We start from the raw sequence: 14,620 nt of genomic DNA, 5'->3' as shown, positions 1-14,620 counted from the left end.
TTTTAAATCAATGAATCTGAATTACTGAATCACAACTGAACATTTCAAGGAAAATGGTGAAACGTGTGGTTAGACTTCAATTTCCCTCAGGAAAAAACAGGATGAAAATCATAGTCTGAAAGCCTAAAGGAGCTGGACTCCTCTATACCACCACCTACCTGAAAAGGAAACAATAAAGGAACGTGTTACTTATTTCACAAAGTACCTGAAGCCTATCTGAAGCAGTGCCCTCCTGGATTTTCAGGATACAAAAACTCTGTCCTGAACTTTTCAAAGATCTAGAACTTCTAAAGAACGTCAGCTGATCTGAAGCACCCATACGGGGCCATCTAACGTTGTGGCTGCTTTTTCTAGCAGCTCATTCTGATCCCAACTAGCAGCACCCAGTGAGCAAGGCACTTTAGCCAACATCATCATCCCCATTTAGCGGTCAGACAAGAGAGATCAATTAGCTCAGAAATCACAAAGTTAGGAGGGACCTGCAAGGACTCAAATCTGATGTTCCCCTGTCAGATTCACACTTGAACTTGCAGGCCAAAGTACAAATCTGAGGGCTACATCAAGCCCAGGTTGCCTGAGGGACACAGTAAAATGCAGATTTTTAATCTTCTGACTCAGAATTTCTGGAGATGAGACTTTAGAAATTTGTCAGAGTCAAGTTCCCCAGGTGATTCTGAGGCCCATTAGTTTGAGGACTACCGGCCTGAGTGAATCTTAAATCCCAGTCCAGCCAGAGGACCCATGTGTTTACCTCTCCTCAAGCAACACAGAACTCGCCAACCAAACCAAACAGCTTATCCAAGTTAACTGCACCAAAGACCTAACCTGAACTATTCCTACCAAGATTTTATAGGTATCAGCCTAAAGAACAAGGTCGTCAGACTTAGGTCAGAGGTACACACAGATCAGCTTCACTCCTTCCAAAGTAACTTCTCAGTTGGCATCACCCCATAGTATCTTCACCAACTTCACGCACACCTGGAGGCATCTTCTTGTAGACTGCCAACACATGGGGTGTCAAATTCCTTTTGAAAGTACACGACATTTCAAGGAAGGTATCGTGCCATTAATTTCTAGAGGAAGTAATACGGATTTAACCCTAGGCAAAATCATCAAGTTGGGTTTACAGAGCATCCATAACTGTGGCAAGAACCCTAAAAATCATAGAGAAACTACTTCCTACCCATTATCTTTATTTCATACTGAAAATGGCAGCAAGTCTCCTTTTGAACTCATTTCTTATGGCATAGAGTTTTAAAAGGGAGGGGAAAATGACAATTTCAGGTTATTTCATAGATTCAGACTGTGTTCACTGCCTTTGAAACATACTTTCTGGGGGGAAGAAAGTATCTCCCCATGGCATCCAGCAAGCACTGTCCTGCTGTAGTTCTCAGGAGGAATCCACCTGAAAAGGCTTCAAGGCTTTGGGGCCAAGCCCTGGACTTCTCAAAGACCTCTCACAGTAGCATGAAAATGTCTAACTGCAGGAGGCTGAGAAATGTAATGTGAAGAACGGAGAAAAAAGGAACAGGCTTAGAAATAAGTACATTTGAAAAAACAGTGAAAGATTGAAAAGATCACTCTGAATTTAAGAAAGAAGAATCGGTATCTTACCATTTGAACCTAAAAGAATATACTCAGGGCAAGACAAATTTCAGAAGACATGACACTCTTGAAATACAGAATTTTATTTAGAAACTGTTTAAAGTAGAAAAAAACCCTGTCAAGAAAGACCAGGTGGAAAATGGGTTCCCAATAAAATGGAATTTTAGGGCAACAAAAGTCTAAAAGGCCACAAAAGAGAAATAGCACCACTGTTATTTGAACAATGGCTAGTTACTTGCATTTTTTTGGCATTGTTAATCACTGAATCTGGGTTTTCCTCTGAATTCCACACAGAGCATGCACTACACAACAGTTTTATCATAAAATATCTGCTTTCTACACACATTTTAGGACAAGCTACCACCAGGAACAAATCAATACAAATACATCAGGGGCTGAATAATCTCAGTAGTGGGTGACACACATTTTGCAGAATTCTGCCAAACAAAGGAACTGAACAGGCCAGGGGCAAAGCAAATGAGGAAGAGTTAAGGAATGAAATATTTTAAATATTAATAATTAATTCAGACACGGTACTGTATCTTCTGCAAAAGAAAATTAACATTTAGTAACACACTAACGAATTTTATCTCCAAAGAGATTAGTGCACTGGCAAAGTATTCCGATAACAGGGGAGGGCGGTGGACAGCAGGTACCGAGAACACCCAGCCTTGCAGATCCCAAGGTAGCGATGGCCTTCATTGGTCACTCCCTTTGCCAGAGGTCCAGAAAGAACTTGCAGCGTGACCACCTGCCTGCTGAACTTACACTCTAAGCAGCAAACTTTAAGGAGCCAAAGAGGAGTCCCCAGTGGGCGAGGGGAGCAGAGAAGAGAAACATGTTCAATGTAAACTTAAAAGACAGTAAAATGGGACACGACCCGCATTCAAATCCCAGAGATGTGGGCAAGTCCCCAAAAGTAGTTGTTAGATTTAAAAACTGGACACACTTCATTTCCCAAAAAACACAATACATAGAAATTTCAGGGATAACTGGAAAAATCGTCAGAGAAATGTTCAATGAAATTCAAGCTCTTCAACTCAAACATCTCAGGGCTGAAACACACCCTCTATTCATCCAGGCAACAATGCCTCTTGCTTCTTAGAGCAGGGATACTATTGGTAAAGGACACCGAATGGCTTTACAGAACAACTTTTTAAACTCTCCTTTTGGGCCAAGGTCTAGGCCTTTGAGGATTCAAGCAACCCTGCAAGGCCTATGAACAGCAGATTCCAAAGGTCCAGAGGTCTGGCCCTTCCTTCCCAGACACAATGTCAAACACGAAAATCTCCTGTCATGTTACGTTTTCTATTTTGAAATATGGAAGCATATTTTAAATACTCTTAAGGCATTTATTTATTAAAACGTTCTCTGCCAAGATTTCACATTAGCTTAAAATTCAAATCAGTCTTTACATTTCTCTGAGGTCTCCACCTCAGTGTATCACATAAAAACACCTTCTCCAGCAATCAGTGTTACCAGCGTCCACTCGGTGAGCCCCATGGTCAGCCTCTTTGTTTCCCAGGTGACCCAACTAGATGTTAATACTGCTCTGCTACAGGGTAAAAGCTCCTAACTCAAACTCATTGGAAAAGGGGTGAAACTTCTGCAAAGTGCACTTTAAGAAGAGGTACTGTTTGCTCATGAAAAGAAACCAGTGAGTCCTCTAAGAATAATAAAAGGGGGTATTTTACAGTTAAGCACATGATTTGGAGTGAAGAATTCGGATGTTGCTCTGCTGGTCCAGGCTGTTAGTACTCTTCTTGCTCCTCCTGTGGGCCCCCTTCATCAGGTATCACAAAGCCTTCCTAAAATGGGAAAATGAGAGGGAAAAGCTATTACTCAGTACCAAATGAAGGATCAGTTTCTACCGTAGGGCCACTTTCCTCATATTTACAGCCTCTCAAAGTCAACGGCTCTTCCTATCTCTACCGCACATTTGACACTTACTAGCACAAGGCCACGTGACCACCACTTAGTGGAAACACATCCCACAAAAGGCAAAAACTAAGCATAAACTTATCCTGAAAAGTGGATTTCTTAATTATGTCGATTATGGTGATGATGTCACACATCAAGTTGTACTTAAATGGGTACAGTTCGTTATGTCAATCCTACCTCAGTAAGGTTGTTTTAAAAGAGAAAATATACCCTCAAAAACCCCTGACGTCATCACGAAAGTTCAGTACCACGCGATCTCCTTGCAATAAGCGGTCCACAGAGCCAGCTTTTCTTTACACCCTCCTCTGACGGCACTTAAGGACCGTGCATGCCACTGTGGGTCTTGTGGGTTTACCCCAAACACTCATAATCCCACAGGAGCTGCCAAGACTGATCCAACATCAACAGTACAGGCTACAGCCGATTTGCGGCTTCCACCTCTCACTCACTCTAGGGCATTCCGGCATGTGATAACAGCTACAGCACCAGAAAAATCAGACTTCCCCTTTGACCACCATCTTTTTTTTTTTTTTCCAACTAAATCTCTACAGCTGAATTTACTTAAGATAGAATGCCACTAAAATAAAACTCAGACTGGACCAAGGACCCTTATATCTTCATCATCTTTGTCTCACTGAAGCTGGCAAAGAGCAAGCCCAGAATAAGGATTTACTGAACAAAGTATCATCTTTTCAGTCATCTGTCTTCATCCCCCGAAATTCACTTGGCATATTTAGAGAATAGTGTTAACGACAATATCAATATTTCCTTATATTTGTATACTGTCATGCTACTATAAAACACTTATACACTGTAGCTTGATCCTATAGACCTTACTAGGTGTGCGAATTTATAAATAAGCAAAGCCATTAAACAAGATACATAGCAAGATACCAAATCCTAACTAAATGTAGGGAAAAATCAGTCTTCCCTGATCAGCTAGCATGTCATGATTAATATCAGCAGATTCAGCTGTGTAATAATACACATGGATCCCAAGACCATAAAGTACTGAGAGGAAATGGGAACCAGGCACACTCCAGGGCAGGAGGAACAAAGACACAATCCGACAACTACGGGCAGGGGACATCAAAAAGGGGCCGTAAGCGTGGTTCCCATGTCATGCCAGGGGGGCCTGATAAAATGGAGCTGAGAGGTCTAAGTTGCAGGGGGTGGAGTGGGGATGGTGGGGTTAAGAGCATTTTGTGGCACTCATCACCGATCAGCGGCCATAAACCATAGAATCTGGGCAAGCCAGCCATCTCCTTGTCCTATTCCTGCCTCAAAGGCTCACAGACCTCAAGGCAGAGGCTGAGGCTGAGCAGAGATGACCTCTGAATGACTCTGAGAGGTCAAAGTCTTTTGATGAATTGCTATCCTGGAACAGGGCAAGCACCAGCACTGAGTTTGCTGAAAACAACCAGATAAAATTAACTTTGTCTCAGATGGAAAAATGGCAAAAAAATATCCTGGTGTCAACACGTACATCTGTGGCATAGAGAATGTCCACGATCCTCTGCAATACAGGGTTGTTCTCCCCCTCGTTCTCCTGGCAAATCAATTCAATGTTCCTTAGCTTTCCAAAGTAGAAATCTCTTTCTTTCTCCAAGTCTTCGACAGTAAGTTTCAATACGTTGACCTGCATAAGACATTGGAAAGGGTGAGATACTCAGCATTTACATACCAATAACATATCAGACAAATCGCTAAGCCAAACGAAGACGTGGTCTTCCATCACACTAACATGGATCAAAACCCACTTCTGTTTAGTATCAATTTTCTTCAGTTTCAGATAAATAACGTAGGCTTGTTCATGGCCACCCTGACTATAACACCTCCCAGGAAGAGGCAGGCTACACCAGTAATCATGAGGAACTTCTCAAGGATTAAGAAAAGTTCAAGGAGAAAAACTCTGGATTTCTGAGACAAATACAGAGGCAGAACCCACAACCCAGCCCAGCAAAGTGGCTGACAAGCATAAACCGAGTCCTTATCAAGGCACTGGTCAGTGAAATCGAGGTCTTTCTGCATGTAGAGGTCAATGGAAAGAGAGGGTCTGGTCCAGAGAAGCAGGAAAGAAATGGCAAGGCAGGAGAGGAAGACTGACTACAGATGACTACTGTTAGCCAAAGACAGCTAGAAGAGAGAGCGACCTGGGCATGGAGAACTCAGTGGTTCTCACAAGGCCGCCTTAGGTTGGGGATGGGGGGAGCACTCCATGACTCAAAAGAAGAGAAGAAGGTCCTGGCCCTCTCTCCCAAGAGAATTTCAAAAGGGAGAGAAGACACAGAGGCAGGGAGCAGACCCAGCATATTCCACCAAGCATCTCGCCAGCTCACCACACATGCTAAAGGATTCTCCTGCTGAGGGGTTTAATTCCCACAAAAGGCCAGTGAACAATTAAATCTCAGTGCCTAGGCCAGGACTCTATTTAGCCAACAGTGACAAATGTCATAAGAACTCTCATGGCCCTTTATATTTTAAGCACAGCGCACATCTTCATTACAGTATATTCAACTCTATGACATGTGAATTCAACTTAACTCTCACTGAAATACAAATTATACGGCATACCATGCAGCATAAAATCCTGGGGTTTTATGTACTGTCTTCAAGCATAAAGTATCTCACTGACAATTATATGTATTAGTTATATGTTAAAATGGTAATACTTTGGATATATTGGGTAATGGGTTATTAGAAGAAATTTCATGGGTTTTTTTTCCCTTTTTTTAAACGTGGCTACTAGAAAATTTTAAATTATGTATGTGCCTCACATTTCTGGTTTGCCTTCTATTTCTCTTAAACAGTACTGCTCAAGTACAGGTTGGGGCCACAGGGAAGGCTGAGCTAGGAAATCAAAGGTGCAGATACTGAGCGCAATTCAGGCAGCAGGGAATTTTGAGAGCCAGAAGGGCACCACAGACATCATCATCTAGTCCAACCTTCTAAACCAGCTGCAAAAACTAAAGCAAACAGCTGCTTTAGCTCCTCCATGGCCTCACAAGGAAGCCAGAGATAGCCAAAGGGATCAAGTCCTGTCCGAGGGTGGAAGAAAACTCCTCTTCATAAGCTGCAGTCAAGAAGCATCCAGAGATGAGAACAGGTGTCCAGAACCACCAGGACCATTCTGTCAATTACTTAATTTCAATGTTCATCATCAAAGGCCTGAACAGACCAAACCAGAATCAAGGTTCTAAACAGACTTTCAGGGGCGCCTGGGTGGCTCAGTCATTAAGCGTCTGCCTTTAGCTCGGGTCATGATCCCGGGGTCCCGGGATCCCGGGATCAAGCCCTCCATCAGGCTCCCTGCTCTGCGGGAAGTCTGCTTCTCCCCTCCCACTCCCCCTGCTTGTGTTCCCTCTCTCGCTCTCTTTGTCAAATGAATGGATAAAATCTTTAAAAAAGAAAAAAAAAAACTGAGAATTTCAATGAAATAAATACAATATAAATAAATAAACAACCATGTATAGAAATAAACTATCAGCCACAAAGTGGAGTATGAGACAGGATAGAAGATAGAAGGGCAAGACTGGAGCACCCGGGTGGCTCAGTCAGTTTAAGAGTCAGACTCTTGATTTCAGCTCAGGTCATGGTCTCAGGGTGAGATCGAGCCCTGCATCAGGCTCTGCGAGAAAACCACTTCAGATCCTCTTTCTCCCTCTGCCCCTCCCCCAGCTCACCCTAAAAAAAATAAATCTTTTAAAAAGGGGGAGGAGGGGGAGAGCTGATCAACCCCAGCAGTAGGAAGCTGCCTTAAATCTTGAGTTCTAAGAACCAAGAGCCAGGGAAGAGGCCTACTAATCACATTAGTGACTTAGGAGTAAAGGGAAGTCAAAAGGTATGCTACACTTTGGAGTCCATCACTCATGGTTCACTAGTGCCTCCCTCACAAACCCACTCCAACTTCCTTGGCCTACACATTATCAAGGGCACCAGAACTCAGCCTTCTGGGCCCCACTGAGGGGCCAAAGCAGGCTTCCTCCATATCATTCAATAAGATATATCCACAAGAGGGGCGCCTGGGTGGCTCAGTGGGTTAAAGCCTCTGCCTTCAGCTCAGGTCATGATCTCAGGGTCCTGGGATCGAGCCCCGCATCAGGCTCTTTGCTCAGCAGGGAGCCTGCTTCCCTCCTCTCTGCCTGCCTCTCTGCCTACTTGTGATCTGTCTGTCAAATAAATAAAAGTCTTAAAAAAAAAAAAGATATATCCACAAGAAACAGTGAGTATACACTGAAAGTCACTGGCTTTCGCTCCCCATTCCTCTAAATGCTTACCTAGGAGATTGTTAAAACTCTGTGGCTCGTAATCAATGCCACTCTTAAACCTTCTCTTGTAGTAAAGTAATAGCTATAACCTAGGAAACCTAGGGAGAATGCTTTGGACCTGCACTGGCCAGCAGAGTAGCTAGGAGCCTCAAGTGGCTATCTGGGTACTTGAAATGTGGCCAATGCAATTGAGACAGGCAGCAAATATTAAATACACAAAAATACACACTGGATTTCAAAAACCTAGTACGGTCTTCAAGCATAAAGTATCTCACTGACGATTACTTGTATTAGTTACATGTTAAAATGGTAATACTTTGGATACACTGGGTAATGGGTTATTAGAAGAAATTTCGTGTTTTTCTTTTCCCTTTTTTTAACGTGGCTACTAGAAAATTTCAAATTATGTATGTGCCTCACATTTCTGGTTTGCATTCTATTTCTCTTGGAACAGTACTGCTCTGGACTCAAATCAAATCAAAGTAAACTCCAGGATGCCTTAAGAATGCAGAATTGCTGGGGCACCTGGGTGGCTCAGTGGGTTGGGCCGCTGCCTTCAGCTCAGGTCATGGTCCCAGGTCCTAGGTTCGAGCCCCACATCGGGCTTTCCGCTCAGCGGGGAGCCTGCTTCCTCCTCTCTCTCTGCCTGCCTCTCTGCCTACTTGTGATTTCTCTCTGTCAAATAAATAAATTAAATCTTTAAAAAAAAAAAAAAAAAGAATGCAGAATTGCTACATGAGGTAATCCATGTAGAATACACCGCTGTCCTCTTGCCCTAAGAAGCTGGTCTGGCTCTATTTCCCATATCATTTACATCTCCCAGACCTCCACGCCTTTGTCAAAGGCCACAAATTCAAATACTTCTAGAGGCCAGATAGACCAGGTAAAAGAGCCAAGGAAGTCAGTAACAGGGTGTTACAGATAAGGACTCTGGCAACCTGGAGAAAACCTAAAAAAAAAAAAAAAGAAAAAAGAAAAAACTTCATATTAACAAAAAACAAAAAAACAAAAAAGGAAAGCCTGCGCAAGCCTCAGTACTCTGGAGACAGGGCTTGGGCAGCTAACTCCACCCTCCGAGCAGGTCATTTAACCTCCCTATCTGTGAGACCTCACAGGACTTATGCAGAAGTGAAGTACTCACTAGAGCAAGGACAAACCACTCTAAAAATGTCCGTTATTTTTGTTTTTATTATTAACATTTGTTTTTTTGTTTTTTTGTTTTTTTTTTTTAAGATTTTATTTATTTGACAGAGAGAGATCACAAGCAGATGGAGAGGCAGGCAGAGAAAGAGAGAGAGGGAAGCAGGCTCCCTGCTGAGCAGAGAGCCCGATGCGGGCCTCGATCCCAGGACCCTGAGATCATGACCTGAGCCGAAGGCAGCGGCTTAACCCACTGAGCCACCCAGGCGCCCTATTATTAACATTTGTGAAGACAATCTGATTCCTGTGAACTTTTTAAAAAAGACACTCCAAAATCTATTTTGCTCTATCAAGACCATGGACAAGAACCATAATAATCACAACTGTTTTTTATCCACAGCCATTTTCCTCTTTTATCCCAGATGCCATTCCAGGGACCTGACATAACATCAGCTCAACTACTATGAGCAAAGTATTAGCCCCACTTCACACAACACAGTAAGTTCAGAGAGGCTAACTGACTTGCCTCAAGTAGAAGCAACAGAGCCAGAAAAATCCCCAAATCTATACAACCCAAAACCTGTGCCCCATCACACAGGACATTAGCTGTGCCAAGAGCAGCAGTCCCACAGAATCCGCTGCATCTTCTCCTAGAGAGTACAAGAAGCCTGGGCTGGCCACCCAGCCTTGGCATTAGCAACACTGTTCTTCCCTGTGCTTCCTGTGTACATCCTTGCCTAGAAACCAACAGTTACAGGGCAGTCTCCTTACTCTCCAGGATTTCTGTACTTCACAGTGACAGTCCCCAGAGGGTACTCAAGGCAGCCACACTAATGGGGATGGTAGCCCAGATAAGGTACCTTGACATCGGCACCTAGAAGCACAGGGCACACACAAATCAAAAGACTGAAAAAAAAACAAAAAACAAAAAAAACCCAGGGGCGCCTGGGTGGCTCAGTGGGTTAAGCCTCTGCCTTCAGCTCAGGTCATGGTCTCAGAGTCCTGGGATGGAACCCCACCCCACATCGGGCTCTCTGCTCAGCAGGGAGCCAGCTCCCCGCCCCCCCGCCGCCTGCCCCTCCTCCCCCCGCTTATGGTCTCTGTCTGTCAAATAAATAAATCTTTAAAACAAACAAAGAAACAAACAAATATCATCTCTGGGCAGGCTCTTAGGTCCTGATCTCCTAGGAGCTGGCTAGGGTCACGAGAGGTTCCAGGTTCAAGTGAGGCCACTGCCCCCAGGTTTTAGGACTTGGCTTTCAGGAAAGTGAAAGGATTCAATTCCAAACACACAGGAATCATAGAGCATCCTTGATTTTAAAACTGGAATTAATGAAGAAAATCATCCAAAAGCAAACAAACAAAACTATAAGGGTTGGTGAAAAAAATGTCTAAGTCTAAATTTTGTTCAGATCCAGTGACCTCTGCTAAGTACCTTCAGGATATTTAACTAATCCTGAAGCATACATTCCAAATCACAGAACAAATAAGAACAAAAGAGCTTTCCACACCAGTTCCACTCTAACTTAGATCTCTAGTGACCCAGGATTTCAGCACAGACACCGCAGAATCTTTTTTATTTACTATTTAGAAAGAAACTCTCCTTTATCTTCTGTCGGAGCCAAAATTCAAGAGACACTCTGTGAATCCCACAGAACGCTGAGCGGTGTTCCGGAGATCGTCGACACGGTTCTACTGTACAGGCGGGTCTCCAAAGACACCAGCTTCTGTCACACTAACACATCTTAGACACGCCCGATCCCACTCTTCCACCCACACCCCCACACTCCCAGTCCCCACACAGCACCCAAAGTGCTCACAACTCACGCCTGCTGAAGGACTGCTTCAGCAGGCAGACAAAGCAGGCCTTCCTCCGAGAACAGAGACAGGCCTCCCCTGGTCAGGGCTGCCCAGCACCCTTTCTCCTGAAGCGACTCCTGTCTCGGAGAGAGGCAGTGCCTACCTGCTGCATCAGTTCGGCTGCTTCGTCATCCCCGTTGCCCACACCAGGGTTCTTTCGCACCACACCCGGGCCAGCCTTAGGGGTTGCAGTAGTTCTGTGTGTTGCAATGGGCCTCTGTGGAGCTGAGAGAGCAGCAGAGCTTTTTTTAAGAGGAGAAACTTCAAGATAAAAAACCCACCAGACAAGAAGAGGCTGTGACCAACGGCCCTCCACAGCTGTGCGGTGCAGGGACCCAATGTAGAGAGCCCAGCATGCAAGACAGCACTCCCGAGTTTGCCCAGAGCGGTTTCTATGGCAGCAGAGTTAAGTACCAATTTTAGCCACCATCTTTTGTGCTGGGAAGCAGTCCCTCTGTGAGGTCTTTTTTCTGCTGGGGTAAAGAGCACTATCATCTGAAAGCGACACAGTCCTTCTGGTGCACACCAACGATCTACCTTAACCTAGCTCCAACCAAATCCACACAGAGGGTAACTTCGTGGAGCAAAGACAAACTTCATGCCAGGAGGGGCTCACAGTCCCAGCTGCCACCGGGTGCCTGACGTCTCCCCTCCGGAAAGTTAGATGCCCCAATCTGAGAACCTCAAACTCCTTGGCTTGGGAAGAGAAGGGTGGCAGACTGCTCTTACCACTTGTTACCTCAAAACCCGCATCTTGCTCACCTTGTAAAAGGAGGTTAGGAGGGTTAGGAGAGGAAAGCAGCGCCCTGACTAGGACTTACAGACTTCTCTGTGAATAGAGCCAAAAGCTGACAAAGTAAGGAAAGAGTAGAGTGGTTAAAACAATCAAGAATAATCAAGAACAGGCTACCTTGAGGTAAATTTATGGTTCATGATTTTAATCATCTCTTTATCTGTAAAGCTGTACATGATGCCAGGCTTAGAAATATCTGATCTTCCTGACACCCCAAAGTGTTCAATAACTTTAAGGCTTTCACCCGCCGGTAGAGGCACTTCCTCTGGGTGATCTCTAGTATATCTTTATCCCCAAGATTAAATGCTTACTGCAAATCTCCACTTGCCTGTTCCCAGCATCTATGCAGATCCCCATTCTAGCAAGCTAAGCACTAAGTATTTGGAGAAATCAGAACCCTCACACTCTACTGATGGGAATATAAAACAGTGCAGCCACTTTGGAAAAGACTCAGGTAGTTCTGTAAAAGGTTAAACAGAGGAACCATATGACCCAAGAATTGTGCTCCACAAGTAGATATCTTCGGATTTATACCCAGGAGAAATGAAAACATAGGCCCACACAGAAGCTTGTATAGGAATGTCCAAAGCAGCACTATTCCTAACAGTTCAAGGCGGGGAACAACCCAAATGATCATCAGCTAATGAATAAATAAAATGTGGGGGCCCCTGGGCGGCTCAGCCAGTTAAGCATCTGACTCTTGATTTCAGCTCAGGTCATGATCTCAGTGTTCTCCTGTTCTCTTGTGAGAACAAGCCCCGCATCAGGCTCCGCACTGGGCATGGAGTCTGCTGAAGATTCTTTCTCTCTCCCTCTGCTTCCCAAAAAAAATTAAAATAAAAAAATAAAATGTGGTATAGTCATACAATGCAGTATCGTTCAGTCACTAAAAATAATGAAGTACTGACAGGTGCTACGACATGGATGAACCTTGAAAACATAATGCTAAATTTTTTTTTTTTTTTAAGATTTTATTTATTTATTTGACAGAGAGATCACAAGCAGGCAGAGAGGCAGGCAGAGAGAGAGAAGGAAGCAGGCTCCCTGCTGAGCAGAGAGCCCGATGCAGGGCTCGATCCCAGGACTCTGAGATCATGACCTGAGCCGAAGGCAGCGGCTTAACCCACTGAGCCACCCAGGCGCCCCAACATAAGGCTAAATTAAAGAAGCCAGACACAAAGACCAATATTGTATGACCCCATTTGTGTGAAACATTCAGAACAGGTAAATCCACAAAGTGGATTAGTGGTTGCCTGGGGTTGAGGGGGCGGGGGAAGAGCTAGGGGAAAATGGGAAGTGACTGCTATGGGACACAAACAAGGTTTCTTTTAGGGAGTAACAAAAACGTACTAAAATTGGTTGTGGTGATAGTTGAACATATATGCGAATACACTAAAAAGAATTCAACTGTACATTTTAAATGAGTGAACTGTGTGGCAAGTGGATTATATCTCAATAAAGCTATGAAAATTACAAAGTACGCAATGCCCCTCTCTACCTAGCAGACAGTTCAGCCTCTCTCTCATTAACTAATATTCTTTCCTCTTCTGGAAAAGGAGAAGTTAGCATGTGAAGAACATCTGCCCTGTCCCTAGGTATACAAATGTTCCACGAATACACGACTGCAAAGAGGTTTTGGGAAACCTACCAAGCCAAAACCTTTTAGAGAAGGTCTCTAAAAACTGCCTCCCAGATTCTGCTGGCATCATAGCAAGCCAAAGTCACTTAGCAGCTCAAATTCTAGAGAGGCCAGGGAAGCCACAATAAGCACAGGAAGCTGGTCTGCAGACAGAATGATGATGCAGAGAGCCAAGCACAGCTCCTAAGAGACCTAGAAATCTCCGTCAGTTCCTGGGTGTTGCGGTTTGGTTGTAACTTCCCATCTCAGGGCCCTGGAAAAGGCCTTGTGTTCAAACTAAAGCTCCTTTTTGTGAGCTAACCTGAGGAATTTCTAAGCCATGCAACTAAAGAGTCCTGGCAACATTACATAAAGTAATTCATTAAAACCTCAAGGACAACCCTCTGGGGCAAATATCAAAATTCCCATTTTACAGAGGAAGAAACTGTGGGCAAGAGATAAAGTGGCTTACCCAGGGCTAGAGAGACCTAGGAACAAACAGAGGTCTGCCTGATGCCACACGACTGGGATTATGCTCCTTAATCTCCCTAAGTTTATGGGGCTCAAAACCCTCTGGCTGAAGGCTGAATGAACGGGGGACTAACGAGTACTTGGAATACTCTTGTGCGGAAATGGCGTTTTCATTTTGTAGTTTTACCTGCGCTGCCAGAGCCGAGAGGCTTCTTCGGTTTGTTCAGAGCTGAAGCAACAAGGGAGGGAGCCACGGCAGTTTCTTGACCTTGTCTGGCAGCTACAGGGTCATAGTCTTTTCCATCATAGTTAGCATCAAAAAACTTCTTGAACCACTGAACAAATTCAAAATTGTCCTGAAACTTTCCTTTTACTAATTTGTCCACAGGAATTATCTGCAGAAAAATACCAAGACTATTTAGCCCAAAGCAAGAGGTTTTCGGCAAGCATCAAACGTGCCCATGCATCAAATCAGTATAAAGCTCTACCAAAAGGAGAAAAAAAAATGTTTAGAGGCAAGAACTTGGTGCTAATAAGCCCCTGAAAGTTTATACAGCAAGTTTCAAACAGTTTGCCTTCCACAAAGTACTTAGACCTGCCAACGCCCCCCATCAAAAGGAATCAGAAATGCAAAAGGACACATATTATACATTAATCACATATACACATTCCAAGCACATCATAAGACATTCATTCCATTGAAAAGTAAATCTCCCAGGCAACTTGCATGGCCACAGTGCCCATCACCAAGTAGGAAACCCAGAGCACAAACTAACCACAGGTACCTATAGTGAACTGTGTTAAAGAAAATTCTGTCTTGTCAATCATATCTCAAAAAAGCTGGAAAAAAATTTCATCAAGAAAAAAAAAGGGCGGGGGTACTTCTGTCTTAAAAACAGGTGAAGGTGGGGCACCAAGGTGGCT

At 44.0% G+C, this 14,620-nt stretch overlaps 1 protein-coding gene across 2 annotated transcripts in view; it reads right to left on the bottom strand.

The window, feature by feature from the left end:
• Positions 1–1,669: 1,669 nt before the first annotated feature.
• The window catches only part of MAPRE1 (microtubule associated protein RP/EB family member 1), a 33,443-nt gene continuing 20,492 nt past the window's right edge, over positions 1,670–14,620 (bottom strand). For both annotated transcript variants that reach the window (XM_047745014.1, XM_047745015.1), the window contains exons 4-7: positions 13,884–14,091; positions 10,918–11,039; positions 5,033–5,185; positions 1,670–3,413 (exon numbers count right to left, since the gene is read on the bottom strand). In XM_047745014.1, the coding sequence (XP_047600970.1) occupies positions 3,357–3,413; positions 5,033–5,185; positions 10,918–11,039; positions 13,884–14,091 (540 nt within the window). In that variant the 3' untranslated portion in view covers positions 1,670–3,356. The remainder of the gene's footprint in view (positions 3,414–5,032; positions 5,186–10,917; positions 11,040–13,883; positions 14,092–14,620) is intronic.

This window comes from Lutra lutra, chromosome 9 (assembly GCF_902655055.1).
Source record: "Lutra lutra chromosome 9, mLutLut1.2, whole genome shotgun sequence".
Classification (NCBI taxonomy): domain Eukaryota; kingdom Metazoa; phylum Chordata; class Mammalia; order Carnivora; family Mustelidae; genus Lutra; species Lutra lutra.
The sequence above is the reverse complement of the archived record's forward strand: the minus strand, read 5'-3'. Positions and strand labels throughout refer to the sequence as shown.